The sequence below is a fragment of the Scophthalmus maximus genome, chromosome 5 (genome assembly GCF_022379125.1).
Source record: "Scophthalmus maximus strain ysfricsl-2021 chromosome 5, ASM2237912v1, whole genome shotgun sequence".
In the NCBI taxonomy this organism is placed as follows: Eukaryota; Metazoa; Chordata; class Actinopteri; order Pleuronectiformes; family Scophthalmidae; genus Scophthalmus; species Scophthalmus maximus.
In genome coordinates this window covers 17,624,994-17,640,833 of record NC_061519.1, presented here as the reverse complement: position 1 = coordinate 17,640,833, position 15,840 = coordinate 17,624,994, and the positions used below count along the sequence as shown (strand labels likewise).

General features: G+C 44.3%; 1 protein-coding gene across 9 annotated transcripts in view; it reads left to right on the top strand.

The window, feature by feature from the left end:
* LOC118311237 (dipeptidyl aminopeptidase-like protein 6) overlaps positions 1 to 15,840 on the top strand; it is an 81,462-nt gene that overhangs the window by 24,795 nt on the left and 40,827 nt on the right. Inside the window, exon 1 of one of the 9 annotated variants that reach the window (XM_035634912.2) lies at positions 200 to 1,136. The exons of 7 other annotated variants lie outside the window; for them this stretch is intronic. In XM_035634912.2, coding sequence (XP_035490805.2) covers positions 942 to 1,136 — 195 coding nt within the window. In that variant the 5' untranslated portion in view covers positions 200 to 941. Of the gene's footprint in view, positions 1 to 199; positions 1,137 to 11,293; positions 11,400 to 15,840 lie in introns of those variants that run through there. One more of the 9 variants, XM_035634913.2, reaches the window with a different exon arrangement.

The following is a 15,840-nucleotide window of genomic DNA, read 5'->3' as shown; positions in this document are numbered from 1 at the left end:
TTTTCTCAGTAAACAAGAAGTTGTGCTGTCTCACGTGAGGATCCCAGACTTCCCTGGAGGCCCCGCGGTCAGCCTGCTCTAACGCGGCGCGCCACAGAGAGGCACCCGAGCTCTGCGCTGGGACCGTGCGCAACGACTGGGGTCGGGATTATGACTCCATTCATGAAATCATCAAATTGGAACGGACCTCGTGATCAAAGAGCTTCTAAACGCAGAGACGTTCGTGTTCAAAAAAAACAAAACCGTGCGCAGTTCGTGGCGCGTGTTTTGCGCGTAGAGCAGCTCGCAGGATCACAGAGCCCCGTATGACAGCGGTTGTTCCAGAAGAAGAGGGAGCTGCTCAGAGCTGGTCACTTCTCATGCAGAGCGCGTCCTCGGACACCACCGCCGGGCTCTTCTGCGTCGTTCCCACTCTCTCTCCGCGCCGACAGCTGAGCCGAGAGTGTGGAAACACAAGCGTTCGCTCTTTTTGGTTTTGGTGTGGACCATCAGCGGGAGTCCGGCGAGGGGCGGGGGGGTCGACTGTCTGGCCGGAAACTCGGCGCGCCCGCTGCAAGGGAGGCATCGGGAAACTGCCGAGGGAGAGACAACGTGTCGTGAATGCAGAGGAGAGCAACTATTGCCACCCGCAGCCCCCCAGTCTGCTGCGCGCCCGGAGAGGGCGAAGAGCGCATCGCCGCCAAGGATTTTGCGCCTGACGTCGGTGTGTCACTTCAAGCAGCTCCTCAGATGCTTGTTTGATAGACAAGTGTCTTCGCCGTATCCTTTTCTCTCTCCCTCTCCATCTGTCCCAGGAGGTGGAAAGTGGCCGCCTGCCATCGGTTCTCCCTCGAAGCGCGCAGCAAACCAATAGACCCAAACAAGAGAGGCGCACTCGTGGCCGAGAGCCGTCTCCATCTCTGGCATGCTCTGAGTTGCTCCATTAGCACCGGACCTGTATTATGGCTTCGCTGTATCAGAGATTCACCGGGAAGATCGACACGAGCAATTCCTTCCCGCACCCACCCGAGGCCAGTCGTCTGCTCGGAGGACAGGCTGCGGACGAGGAGAGCGCGGCGAAGAGCCCCCAGCAGCAGGTCGTGGACGGCAGAGCTCACGTCCAGCACCGCAAGAAGTGCCTGCGGGAGGATGAGGACGTAAGACACTTGTGCTTTACTTGCTACACGACCCCACCTCCCCCCTCCCCTTAGAAAAATATCCAGATGTATAGTTTAGATGAATCCTTTTCAGTAACACACACACACACACACACACACACACACACACACACACACACTCAACTATATGAGTGTGTATATATATAAGTAAAAAAAAAAAAAAAAAAAAATATATATAAGTGAACCCCTGAGGACAGGCTGCCAAAGAAGCTTTTGAGAGGAGGATTTTGATTTTATTCTACGGCAGCTGCACGTTTGCTTGAAACGGTTCTTTTGTTTAACTGCAATTGCAATTTGTCTTCGTGAACTCGTGGGGAAAAGAACAACATTTGCAAATTGCCACGATTCCGTAAAGCCGGCCTTGCTGGGAAACTTGCCTCTGCCAGACGTGACTGTCCGCGGTTATATGTCTGTGACTGTGCTCTTCTCTCCCGAGCTGTCTGTGGTGCTGAGAGGCCAAAGAGCTGGTGTGCTGGGGGTCGCACAGCGTGGCTGAACATGGACAGTATCCGCCTGCCCCGTCGCCCAGACGCTTGACAAAGCGATCTTTTATAGCAATGTTTTGGGTTTGATGCTGGTCGACATCCCGGCTGTTACTGTAGCGGAGCCAGAAAATCAACATTTGGTTGCAAAAGTGCGGGGAAAAAAAAGCCCAGTGTTTTCAGATTAGTGAGTGTGAGTGTTAACATTCTCAAGAACAAACAACAACTCCAGAAGCCTTTTCTACGGTTGAAGCTGGTGATTGTTTTGAAAAGCAGCTGCACACTTTTGGAAAGAGATTTTTCCTTTGGAGCTAAAATCAAGTGGAAATGAGAAGATTGGCCTTTTCTATACTCAGCCCTGCTGGATTACGCTTGGCGTTGTTGTTGGTTCATCACTACATTTGTCGTGTCTGCGTGAAACTATGACATGAAACTAAATAGATATAAGGGGGCAATTAAACAACATATATACAGAGGATTTGTAGAACTCAGCTCTGTGCAGAACAGTTTGAGATTTTCACACAAATGAATGATATATGAAAATAATAGATAAGCATACCTTCGCCCAATTTCCCCCAAGGGATCAATGACGTTTTTCTGATTCTGATTCTGATTCTGAACTCATCCCCCTACAATGTTTTCTTTTTGTAACATTTTTGGTTTCCATCGACATCATCGTGAGGTTGTTGCCGGTTCGTTTCCAACCAAAGACTTCGACAGCAGATTTAATCTACGATCAAAAGAGCAACAGCCAACAGGTGAAACCATTTTTTCTGTGTGTGCTTTGTTTCCCTGAAGCAGAGACGTGTTAACACGTGTGTTGCTTGTCGTGGTCGACACCAGTTCAAACCTACAGCACGTACAAATACACTGCGCCGACCTTTTATCTTTAAATGGCTGCCAACACCGAGATGTTCCTCTGAATTATTGATGTCTGTCACATTGAGCATCAGCAGATAAGGTTGGCTACAGGCTGAACACTGACACCGCATGGGCTGTCAACAACTACAACAACAACAACAACACCTGGGTAAACAGCAGCTCCTCAGTGATCTACACGTTCCCATATGTCGTCCAAAAGCCTGTGCTTATTTAAGTACTTATGCAGTATGAGGCGCTTTTAAGATAATTATTTGAAGTAATGGTTTTCTCAAGCAATTTAACTTTGTGATTGCATTGTAGGAGTGTGTTATTGTGCTGCTGGATTTCCCACATATGTATTAGGTTTGCACTGTTAACCTTGAAGTCACCTTTAGTCCCGGTGTCCCCTCCAGCCGGGTCGTGCTGAAGCATGAAATTGCCTTTCGCCTCAGGAGAAGTGCAGACCATTTCATGGAGGGCTATTTTCCAGCCTCGCCGGCTCCAGTGGGAGTTTGAAAAAGAGCCATTGTTGTTTCAATTTATTTTGCGAAGGGAAAAGATGAAAATTGACTTGGAAAACGACACGAGTTTATTTCACCCAGATATTTACGATTGTTCAGCTTGTTTCAGAAACCTGGCAGCTCCCGGTGGCTGGGCTGCTTGAGGAAGCATTTTGCTCAAAGCGGGCGAGAAGAAAATGGAGAGAATTAGATTTTCTTTGCAAACAACTGTTTAATTTGTTTGCTGCTGTGTTCTTCTAAACGCCTGAGCTCACACAATGCAGGCCCTGCATCTTTGTAGGAGAGGCGTGTGTGTGTGCGGAAGGATTTGATTAATTGTCGCTGTGCTCTGTGTGCAGGCATCAGTGTTTTGTGGTAGACTTTGCGTCACCTAGGGAGATGGCAGCAGCAGTTCTTTCTCCTCCTTGCCACCACGGAAACCCGGGTGTCCTTAGTTAATTGTTGTTTTATGTAAAAGTGGAATACGCTGCCATTTTACCTTCCAACTGGCCCCCAGGGACACAATTCATGACCTCTCCTGTATCGACTTTCTCTTTATGGACAGAACACATCAGAGAAAATGTAAATATTTATCTTTGTTTGTGTTTCACGTTGTGATAATGACAGATAACACACCACGCCACAGGAGTCATAGTCAACATAAAGCACTGTGCCTCATGTCGAATGAGAAAAATGACACAACAAAAATGTGTCAGTTAAATTTCTTCCGCATGAATATCGGCCAACTTCCCACTGAAATCATTTCATTTAAGCTTTTTAGTAACATTTCCAACATGTCGCAACACAAGACAAGACATCCCCTTAGATGTATTTTATAAGCTTCTATTGCATTCCCTTCCTTACTTCAATCAAAAAATTTGACCAAGCTTCATAGAAAGTTCCCTGAAAATTATTAGTCCTTCAAAAGGGGCAGTGTCTGTCATTCATTTGAACCATTAACAGCAAAGTTAATTGGTCTGACTCTGTGGCACAGAACAATAAAAAAAAATAATACTAAACTTTCAAAATCCCAAAGTAAAATTCCTCCTCACCATCCAGACTCATCATCCAGAGGCTTTGATTTTATAGTTTTTTTGGATTTATATTTTCAATATTGCATGTCATGAATATTTAAGATTAAGGGAAATCATAGACTCTTCCCTCAAGCTACATATGAATTCTTCTGTACTTCAGTCACTGATTCCATTCTGGCTTGAATCAGTAGATGAGTTAACTCAATCATGTAAAATCAATTTTTATACAGTTAATCGTCGCAGACATTTATTTTTTGCTCAAACTTGCCGCTTGCTTATTGTGATTTGTGGAAAAAACTCATTTCCTACAGGGCTACCTTCATGCATTCTCTGCTATAATGCATTTTTATTTTTTTCCCTCCAAGGCCAATGATTTGTGATTAAAGTACACTGTTCTAATATTTACTTTTTAACATCATCTCCTGTGTAAAATCTGCTTTTCCCTGTATAAAAAAGCCCTTCTAACATAGAGAAAGTGTGTTATTGTCCCTGAGGAGGCTGGTGGCAAAAACGGGGTTTTGATATCGCGAGGTTACACAGGCTGCATCTCTGAGGACGAACACGAAAAGCTGTATGATTTATTCTCAGAGATAACTGGAGTGCTTATATAGTGTAACCAGTGTATTTCAGGGTGTGTTTCCAGCCTTTAAAGCGTCATTGTACCTGCTTGGTTGTCATCTTTTAATTAACTTAACTTTCATGTTGGGAATATAGGACTTTATTAGACGTAGAGTCCCTGTCCACATGATTTCATTATCCTGGGGAATAGGATTTAAATAAAGAAGTAAATCACCCACTGCCCAGGGCTGGCCATACACACACTGTCTGTCCTTGCATGCACTTAACTGTGCCTTCAACATGATGAGACTCCAGATGTGAGTGAGACAGTTTGGTCTTAACACTTAGTTTAGCTCTGTGCTTCCTCCAAGGTCCAGAGCTCAGATAAATCAGGCAGACGGAGCGAGAACAGCCACCTGAAAGAAAGAGAGCAGAGAGATGTGATAGGCTGCCCTCGTTCTCTCCCATTCGCTCTCCGCTCTCCTGCTGCCGTCATCCAAAATGAAATCAAGAACTTAATTCAGGGTTCTGACGATGTTGCTTGTAATTTCCGGCTTCGCTTCTTCCTCGCGAACACGCTTGTAATGTAGCTGGATATGAAAAGCCAGGGTTGACTGAGACAGTTGATAACCAGCTTCTTAGTCCAGGTTGTCACGAAGGACAATGTTATGATCAGTTAAACCAAATAACGTAAAAAACATATCCTGGGTATGTTGAACTTGTGTCTGGTCTTCACTGACTCCTCAGGGAAATATTTGTCTATTTAGCTTCCAAATGCTTCACTGTATTCACCAGCTGGTTGCTAACTGTCTTTATACCATTTGGTTCTGGGCAGGCCATGTGTAGCAGCCTGCTAAAGCTGAAGAGATCTGTGAGGCTGAACCAAAACTGTAAATCTGCCGGCCATAAAACTAAAACAAAAAAATGCTTCTTAGAGCCAAATGTGACTGCAGAGTCAAGTGATAATTCAGTTTCTACGAGCGACCCCCTTTGCCATACGCATCTGATCCTTTGTTTATGAAACATATTGAACCTCATGGGTTCATCAGAATCATAATATTAGCTATAACTAGATCACAGTGAACAACAAAAAACACAACAAGTTAAAACCAAAAACATAAAAGAAGAAATACAGGCAATGCAACGTTACTGACCAGCCAAACCAGTTTGCAGCAAAGAGGCACACAAGGCAAATGTGCTGTCACCCAGTGCAGCTCCTCCCCTCAGGACAGCACAGCATCCCCAGCAGGTTCCTCTGGCTCGGCGTTGCCATGGTTGCAAAGGTGGAGAGGGTGAGGCTGCAAGCTCTGGGAACACACACACACACACACACACACACACACACATGATGCTGCTCATTGGTGGCTCTTACTGCCATCTGGATATGATGCAGGTCTCACATCGCACACCGAGTGTCCTCTGCTCGTGTCATGCGACGCGCTCCGTCCACCGTCATGTTGACGTGGTGTTTTTCTGGCCCCCAACGAGTATAAACCTCTACTCCTGTTTCATTGGTTCGGCGTGTTGTTTGCTGCTGACTGACTAGTTCACTATCGACCTGTTTTTCTTTTCTCTGTCTTTTTTTTGTTATGCTTTTGCTCCTTTTTTACCCAGCAGACATCGCAGCAGGTCATCCATCCCCCACCCAGCACCTCAACACTCCATTGATCGTCCCTCTCACCCTCCCCCCCACCCCCACCCCCCGAGACCTGTCAACAGCATGTCTGCTGGCCTCTCTGTCTCTGCTGCCTCGCTGTGAGACTGTCCCTCTTCCACTCGGTGATTAACTGTATTATTACACAAGCTGACAGCGCGATCAGTCAGTGCTTAAATACAGACGGTCCCTTATCACTCCGTGATGAGACGAGGATCCTGCCGATGGCCGATGCTGAGCGTCAGTCTCTCGTGTTACTTTTTTTTTTACTCTTTTAAAAGAAACAGAAATCAGCTGTCATTGACTCCTCCATTCGGGCATTATGATTTTCAATTTTATTCATATTGAACGTTTAATCCTTTTCACGTTCCACAAATATTTTCATTTTAACAGTAGCTGCGACCTTTGTTGTCAAAATTGAACCAGTTTAAAATACATAATATGCAGCACAAAAACAAAATCTGAGAGAGCTCCTTCTGTCAGCCATCGTTGTTGATCCTCGGCTTCCTGAGCAACAGTTCACTCCACAGACGTAACTTCACCGTGGACATTAAAGGTTTCTGCTGCTTTTAAGAACTTTATGAGTGTGCAGCTAAATATAAATGTCTCTTAACCCAGCTCGCTCCCATTTTCCTTTCTCCTTGTTTCTCTGTCTCTCTTTTTTTCCTTTGTTTTGTTTCAATTTTTAACTTCAGTCAATGTTTTCAGTGTTTTAGTTGTTGATAATCAGCAGTGCAGCTCCTTTTATGAGCGTAGCTACGGTAGATCAAGCATTTGGTTTACTTCACTGTCTGCTATTTTGAGTCTTTATTCAGTAGACGGTGCCATTCCATTGACATTTGAAATACCAAACATGCAGGAATATATTTTTAATAGCTTTTCCCTGCAATGCGTCGGTTCTGCCACTAGAGACTGTTGTCTTCCAATCATTGCGCCTCACTCTACACTGTGCTGTGCATGTCAACATACAGCATTGGCGGGGAGACTTTGGCTCTTGTAAACAGAGACTCAGACACAGTATTTAGCACTGCAACATTAATGTAAGACCATACCTTGGGTACCACTAGGGCACAGAACGTGTTCCGAAAACAAGAAAGAAGAGAAAAACCACGTTGCTTTCCGAAACAGCTTCTGTAACTAAAACCAACCAGCTCGCAGAGCTAAAAAATGTGTCAGCCAGATCCAAGAAGAGGAAGATAATGTCAAATTCTCATTGGGCTTGGAAAGGTTACATGGTCACTTAGCAACATCAGCTGCACGGAGGGATTGCTCCGACCTGTAGACACAGACAAAGACCCTTTTCTTGACAGAGAAAGACAAAGAATCATCAGTGGCTTGATTGGAACATTTAATTTAGATGTCAAATAATCATCAGCTGCAGAGTCTGTGTAGTGAAAACCAGAAGGTGCATTGCAGCTGCAGTGTGTCCTGTTGAAGTGTCTGCAGGCATGACATCTTCTTTTTTATATCTTATGTTACTGTGCAGCAACGCTTCATGCTCACACATATCAGCTCTTTTAACACAAAAAGTCACTAATGAAGACAGAACTTAAAACAAGTGAAGGAAATTTCTCCTACAACATATCTGTCAGCCTGAATTAGAGCAGCAGAGTGGAGCTGCCATGTCTCCCGAGTCCTCTCGCAGACGTTTTTCTGGGCTGAGACCAGGCAGCAGTAATCTGTTGTGTCACACGGGCAGATTCTCTCATCGACCCTGCCATGATACAGCAGCGACACACACACACACACACACCTGGGAGACACACGCGCGCGGACACACAAAGCATCACATCATTTAAACCGGTGTGAACACGTGCACGCATGCAGAATTTGGAGAAAAAAAGTCAGCGCTGCAAAAGTCAACAGGGTCATACGACGGTGGAGTCAATCCCGGGAGGAAGCAGAACAGAAACAACCGATCACCTTTGTGCGTGTGTTGCAACAGTCAGACAAAGAGGTGACAATCCCGCCCTGATGCAATGACTGTGCTCACATTAGAAGTCTTGAGGCTGAGCTGGTGAGCTCCCATATCACTCTTTGTCTTTGTTACACCCACGATCCCACTGGCGCAGATCGACTGATAAGTGGCGCCGCAGAAAAGTCATCTCACAAAACTAAGATGACGAGAGCAAATCTCACTATTCTGAGTGAAAGATTGACAAGTTAAACCCCTCCCAACAGAATAATACTTAACAATCTGAACTAATATGATGACCATGCTCCAAAAATAACTTACATGTAATTGCCCACAAGAAACAAATGTACTACGCTTCAACAAATTGCGTGTTAATTTACCTTTTTTCACATCAGACACTCCGACCTGTCACCGTATGAATGGCAGACGTGTAGCTAATGAGTGCGAGGGTTGTGCTGCATTGAGCCACGCCAGTCATCCATGCCATTGAAACAGTTAGAAGAAAGGCAGGCTTTGTGAATTAAGTTATTTGCACCTGCCTTTGACAAGATGTAACAAAGCTGGGCGGGTGTTGGTTCACTCTTCTTGAGGATGCCACGACTAAACAGGCCCAGTCCTGCCTCCAGGCTCCGGTATAGACTTCTGTTGAATTACACATGAGACGGCATCCTCACCAGACCTCTCGTGTGCACTCTGGTCAGGACACCGGTGACAGGAGAGGAGTTCTGTCCCCTCCGGCCATGAAGGTTGGGTCGTTTGAAGCTTGTTACTTCCAGTCGGAAGCTCAGCATGAAAGTGGTCGCTGAGCTTCGGCACAGAGTGATACGTTGTTTGTTGGATCTTATCTCTGAATTAGTCGTGTTGTGTGCGTGATCTGGTAACTTACCTCTTGTGTGAAGGTGCATGTAGGTCATTGCCAACACAGAAGGCTTATTTATCTCAGTCACATTGGGTGTTGGAAGGCTTTTTTATGTACTTCATCATCTCCAGTCAATATTCCCAGCTGGTAGTCAGGAGTCTGAATGAGACCCGGAGCTCTGGAGACGGGAGAGGAAGGAGTTTGCTTTTTCCCTGAGCTGGGAGTCGAGCGCCGACTTTTGATGATGCTCAGCGTGGTGCTCACGTGGAGCAGAACAGAAATGGGGGAGATAATGATTGTTTGGTGTAGCGGCGGTGCGCAGAACGGGGAGCGTTATTGAGTGATTCACTATTCTGAAGCTGGCAGCCCGTCAAATCGTACCCCAGCAAAGACACAAGAGCCAAACTGTGATGATTTATGTCTCTCCCCTCACCAGAATGGCTGATGCATCATTGGAATAACAGAGACTTTATTTGCCGGGTGTGTGTATAAGGAGGCATCTTGCTGCGCTCGCAGTGTGGCTCATGTGCTGAGACGTCCACGTTATCCACTCGACCTGAACAAGAGCTGATTCGATTTTAGCTGGGATCTGGAAATCTCATTATTTGTCTCTTTTACAGATATGGTTTTTTTTGGTGTGTAAATAAATTTTTGTTTAAATGTACACAAATCGAGTTTTTGGCCACTTTGGGGGCAGAAGAACCGTCTAAAGATACAACAGTGACGTCTTATCACTTTGTTACAGCTAACGTGTTAGCGAACCGTGGCCTATTTCCACCCATTTGGAGTCATGTTCCAGTGCAGTATTCATTCATCCATCGTCTCAACCAGCTTCTGAGGGACATGTCTGGCCCTCCAGCGACTAAATGCTTCACTACGTTCACCTGCTTACCAGCAAGTTTATTTGTCTGTCAATTATTTTATTTTTTTGCATTGACCAGAAACAATTCTGATGAGAGTAGTTAAACTCAACCAAAATAGTGTATTGAGTGCTGTACAACCAAAACAATGAGCTAAAAGTTGCTAAAATGCTCCACAAACAGCTGTCTTCAGACATCCGGGCATCCTTTTTCTATACTGCTTTATCCTTAAAGGGGTCGCGGGGGCCTGCAGCCAATGAATTCCTGAAAATGTTTGCTTTTGGCATTTGATGAACGCAGCAGGAGGTTGTCCGAGTCAGACTCGTTCACAACAGCAGCAATTTCCGGATCATTCTGCAGGACTTGACAATAACAATCAATCAACTCGCCCCTCGCTCGCTGCTTTGCGGACATGTGTGTTCTCACATGCAGCTCCCTCCGGAAAAGTATCAAGCCTGACATCTGTACGTTTGTGCTTACCGAGTTGTTTTTCAGTTAGAAGAAACCAATATTTTTTTGTTTTGCCTGCATTGTTTTTTTTACTCATTCACAAGTAAAAGAAGCTCTGCGCGGAGAGAATTCAGCAGCCGTCACAGCTGACACTTCATTTAGCATTCCTGCGAAGCCTCGAGGGCACATATATAGTACTGTATGTGCACTTACCGACGCCTTACAGGTATTAGCTTCACTGGGCCTCCATCTTCATCCATTTGACCTCCCGAGACCTGAGGAAATTCTAACCTGCCTCGGCCTGTAGCTGTACGGGCAGCACCTTCATCTGTACAGAAATGCAGTGTTGTGGGTAAATTGCTCCAGGGAGAAAAGTGGAGGAGAGAGACGGGGTAAACAAGCCTGGTTAAAAAGTGCCATAAAGTGGCCCCGCTCTGCATGTGGTGTGTAATGCTGATCTGTGCGGAACGGCGAGATGCAGCTAATGGTCCAGGTAAGTGGTTCAGTGCGGATTGTTGTGAAGGGGCCGATAGCTTTGGCTCCGTCCCTCCTGAATCTCCTCTAGGGTTGTGTTTCGGGGATTAGCGTGGCCGCCAACGGACGTGAGACTCCATGTTCTGTCTGACCCCCCCTCGGTGATCTGACGTGACCTCCCCTGGTGCGGCCTCAGCAGTGTCGGATTCTTGTTGGCCGTCCGGGGTCTCCTTGATGACGTGGTATTTTTCCTATAAGACAACGGGGCAGTGTTTCAGTCGGAAAATGTCCATGCCAGCATCTACAGCCACGCACGCACGCACGCGCGCGCACGCACACACACACACACACACACACACACACATACACTTCAACTTAATGTGTGGAACTTAGTACTGAGATGCTGACAACAGGAATATTCTATCTGAGAGCTGAGGTGTGTCTCGTTTATGACCAGGTCATTATTCTCCGTCTCTCTCTCTCTCTCTCCGCGTCCACATCCCTCCTCGCTCTCTTTCTAACCCTGACACTCACATGCAGCCGCGCCGTCACAATGAAAACACGCAAGTTGTCCCGGGTGGAGAGACTGTGGAAGGTGAGTGTTTGCATTTGTCAAATGTTTGCCACGTGAAACATGTTTTGCGTCTCTCTCTCTCTCTTCTTTCTCCTCTTTCTCGATCATTGCTTTTTTTAATCAGCGTGTAACTGAGCACTTTTTCAAAAAGAAATTACAAGCTGTTTTTTTAGTCTTGAGGAAGTGTCAGTGCCGTGTAGTTATTTATTTATTTAGCTTTCAAACTGTCTGATGGTATAATGAGCACTTCAGAGGACAGCCGCCGCTGTAAGTTGTTGTTGTTGTTGTTAGTTTGCTGCAAATTCATGGTCATTATATGTATGAACTTGACAGCTGGTAAACTTCATCACCAGACGGTCTCTGGGGACATACTGAAGGGCAATTTGGCATCATAAACATGTATTTAGCAGCACTGCAGTTAAGTTTTATGGAGTTGTATAATTTTCTTTTTACTCCAACTGCATCTCAACCTGTATTCAAATGAAATGTATACCTTTTTTTTTCTTTTACATTAAATCAGACAAGCAGGATCCAGCAGAAATACTTCAATGCACTCCCCTTAAAGGCATTATCTGTGGTTAAGCAAAAGTTGCAGTGTAATGCACAGAGTGCTTACTCATTCCCATCATGCATTATCAGCTTTTTTTTTTTGCTAAGATACATATTTAATACACACCCCATTAGACAAAGATTGACCTCCACAGCACAAACAACCACTCATGGGACGAGGTGATTACAGTAGTCTCCTTGACGTTTCTGATGAAAATGAACTTTTCGCTACCTTTTTACTGAATTTAATTTCGTTCTCATGGCAAACTCTGCTGCAAACAGCAGATCTGTTGTATTTGTGTACGTAGAATTTGGGGAATCCTACTTAGTGGTTTAAGATTCTCCTGTGCAATCACGCACGTCCTGATTTTGCCAAGTGGCTGTAACATACCATTAATACACCTTTATGTGTATATATTCATATATATATAATTTGATAAACATTTATCTTAAACTATTGTGTATTTTATCCGAATATTTATTATGATTCATTATAACACGTGTGGGTCGGATTTTTTTTTTTCTGACTTAAAGCTCCCACGCCTTCTTTTATTTACCTAATAATTTCTTGAGGTTTTTCAAACAGCAGCACTGTAACACTTCTGCGTTTTAACCCCAACCTCACCCACAGTAACTCCAACGGCATACAAAATGAGTTCTCAGGACCGCAGCCACTTCAGGACGTCCTGCGGTCACAATGTTCCTGTTTTGAGTCGGACCAAAGACCTTTACAGCATGTTATTCCCCTCTCTTTTTCTCTGTTAAATGTCATCCCCCCCACCATCAACCCCCCAAAAAATCAATAAAAGCTAAAGTGTCAACTTGCTTTTTCATACAGTGTATTTGTGCATTTAAGGAGCATTTAACAATCTCTTCAAGGACATAGTTATTCATATTTTCTAGCATCAAGATGTTTCTCTTGATGCTATCAGTGTCACGCAGGGAGCGGGAGGCGATATAATAGACTCTGGCTTTGATAGACTCGGGCTACAGCTTAGCAGCTGACATTGATCTAGCTCGGCGTCCTAGGATTTTGTCCTTGTGGCTGCGGTGATGCTTGAAATATGTATTTGCTCTGACATGATGCGAGTTTGACACAAGTGTTTTATAACATGCATTCAAATCCCCTCAGAGGCTGAGCTCAGGCAGAGACCTGACAGTGTACAAGCTGTCACAACATTTTCATATTTCTACAACCACTACTGTGTGAAGAATAAAATAATATGCACCTTATTACAGCTCTAGCAGAGGGGCCTCAACAATGACAGTGTCAACCCGTCTGTCCACCGCTGTGGTCCAGTACCAACATCTATCCATGTCCATGTCCACAACGTTTCCTACTGACTTTGGTGATCCTCCCCTTTTTTTTCTTCTATTCCCAAAAGTCAAAATTCTCAGCTTCTTAAATGTGACTATTTTCTCGTTTCTTTGCTCTTCTATGACAGTGAACTAAACATTTTTGGTGTGTGTGGAAAAAGCAAAACATCATCTTGGGGTTTGGGAAACACGATTGTAATTTTTCACAATTCTATGACATTTTATGACCAAACAACTAATCGATTAATGGAGAAAATAATCCGCAGGTTAATCGATTATGAAAATAATCGTGAGTTGCAGCCCTAATGTGTGTGCGTGTGAGAGAGAACGTGTGTGTGTAAAATGCCTCATTTAAGTATGAGGTACTAATAAAGAGAGACAGAAAGAATAATTAAACATAAACTAGATTGTACATTTTTTGTTAGTCGGCGCGTCCCTCGGAGATGTGGCGGAGCCTGATGATGAAAATCTTCCTAAACGTGCACTAGATGATGCACTATTCATTCAGACGCCTCTAATTTGCCTTTAATCACTCCCCACGGTATCTCTGCTACTTTCTTCAGAAAAATAGAGGAAAAGCAGTGATTTATTAATTACCCTCTCCTCGTGTGCGATTCATAATCATTTCTTTTGCCCCGCTGAATGACATTATTTATTTTACCCCTTTTTTTGATGATTTGTTACTCACCTGATCTGAATGTACAGCACGCGTTGCTGTTAATTCCTTCTTTACTGTCCTTGTGACCGTGCTTTATCTCCAACAAATTTACATAACTACTGTACTTGCCAAAACGCAGCGTTAACTTTTTCCCCCTCCTCCTCCTTTCCGTTTTTATAACCCTCTTGTAGGTTCCTGATGAGCACACATAAAGTTCATGAGGCTCGTAAGTCTCTTTTACAAGGACCGGATCAGCAGATGGGTTAATGCCCTGTAAATGCATGCTGACTCACCCTGCGCATCCCTCTCTGTCCATGAGCCAGCTGCCCATGTGCTTATACTTAATGAACAACTTTACTGTTTTCATGTTGACATAATTTTCTCGCTGTTGTGTTTTATCATCTGATTAATATCCACTCAGAGAACCGGCTCTCAACTTCTGTTTGCTTAAAGGTGCCTCCGGGTGTTTTGGTAAATCACTGCGATCTTCAAAAGAAGCTTTGATGAAACAAACTCGTGAAAAACTGTTGCTGTAATTTTTCCACACTGTTGTTCAGGATGATTTACACGGCCAGTGTGCAGATTAGGATGCCAGAGGGTTGTTTTCACATTCATTTGCTGAGTTTGTCTGTGCTTGTCTTAAATCTCACACGTACATCAGGATGTTGTGACATTAAACTAGTTCTGTTGCTAGTCGTGGTCTAATGTACAAATTACACGTGTGACGTGGAAACCTAAAGCTTCCATTGGACTCATAAGACATTTTCTTGTCTTTCTAAATGACCAGTATTTGCATGTTTTACGCTTTTATGTTTAATTTTGGTCAAATAGACAATCCACATTAACATGCGTATAGTAAATCCAACATATGTGCCAGATTCAGCCATGCATGCTAGTTTTCATCTGCAGATTAATGATAAAAGTCACACAGATAACATAGAGACAAATAAAAAACCCAGAGGTACAAACACGGACATTGACGATAGATAATTTATAAATCAATGACATAACTGTATGCGTATGAAAACATAACACATGGAAGGCACAATATAAGGACATAGACATTTCAAGCACATGCACAAAAACGATAAAAGCACATAGACTCTTTTCCATGATTTAGGAGTACATTAAACTTTAAGATCTTTTAATGAGGTAACCGGAAAAAAGATTCAAGTATTTCAGGATCTTTCCCTCCTGAGGCCAAAGACAAATAATTACCTCATGGCTCCCATGGCCCCAAAAAGCTCTCACTCTAAGCACCGAGACTCCTTTAGTTCTCCTCTGTCTTCTTTGCTTGATGTTCCTACACAGACTCCTGTACCCTGGAGATATTCAGGTCTGGTTGTGTGTCTGGTAAATTTCGGTTTACGCGCTGCCTTCAGATGAGACTCTTACGTGCCCGGGAACCAAAGGAAGGAAGGGGTGAGGGTCTGGATGTTCTGGACTATCGAGAGCTACTGTGGAGGCCACTGTGAGCCTCCTTTATTTGGCAACTTCAGTTCTGTAGACATACTGTTTCCCTCTAACTTATTTTCTCCAGGGGGAAATCTTCCATTACCAGGGCCCCATTTTGATCCCCAAGGTGGCTGCTTTTGCCCTGTGTGGATCTTTTATTTCTGTTTGAGTTCGCTGACACTCACTGAAAAAGCGGCCACGCCGCTCCGTGGCGTGTTGTGCAGACGAGATAATCTTTGTCCCCGGGGGAGAGTCTCGGGTTGAAAATTTGTGATGTGCAGGTAGAGTTGATGGAGCCGGTGGGATTATGTTGTTCAGGGTTCACAGGTGAAAAATATCGTTTTGTGTTACTGAATACGAGATTGTTTCCAAGGGCAAACAGCAACACAGTGGTGGAGCATAAAAAATACAAATGTAATAAATGAGTATAAATTTACCAAAACATGTTGGTTCTTTTATTTTTCTGTGGACAAATGGTGAATG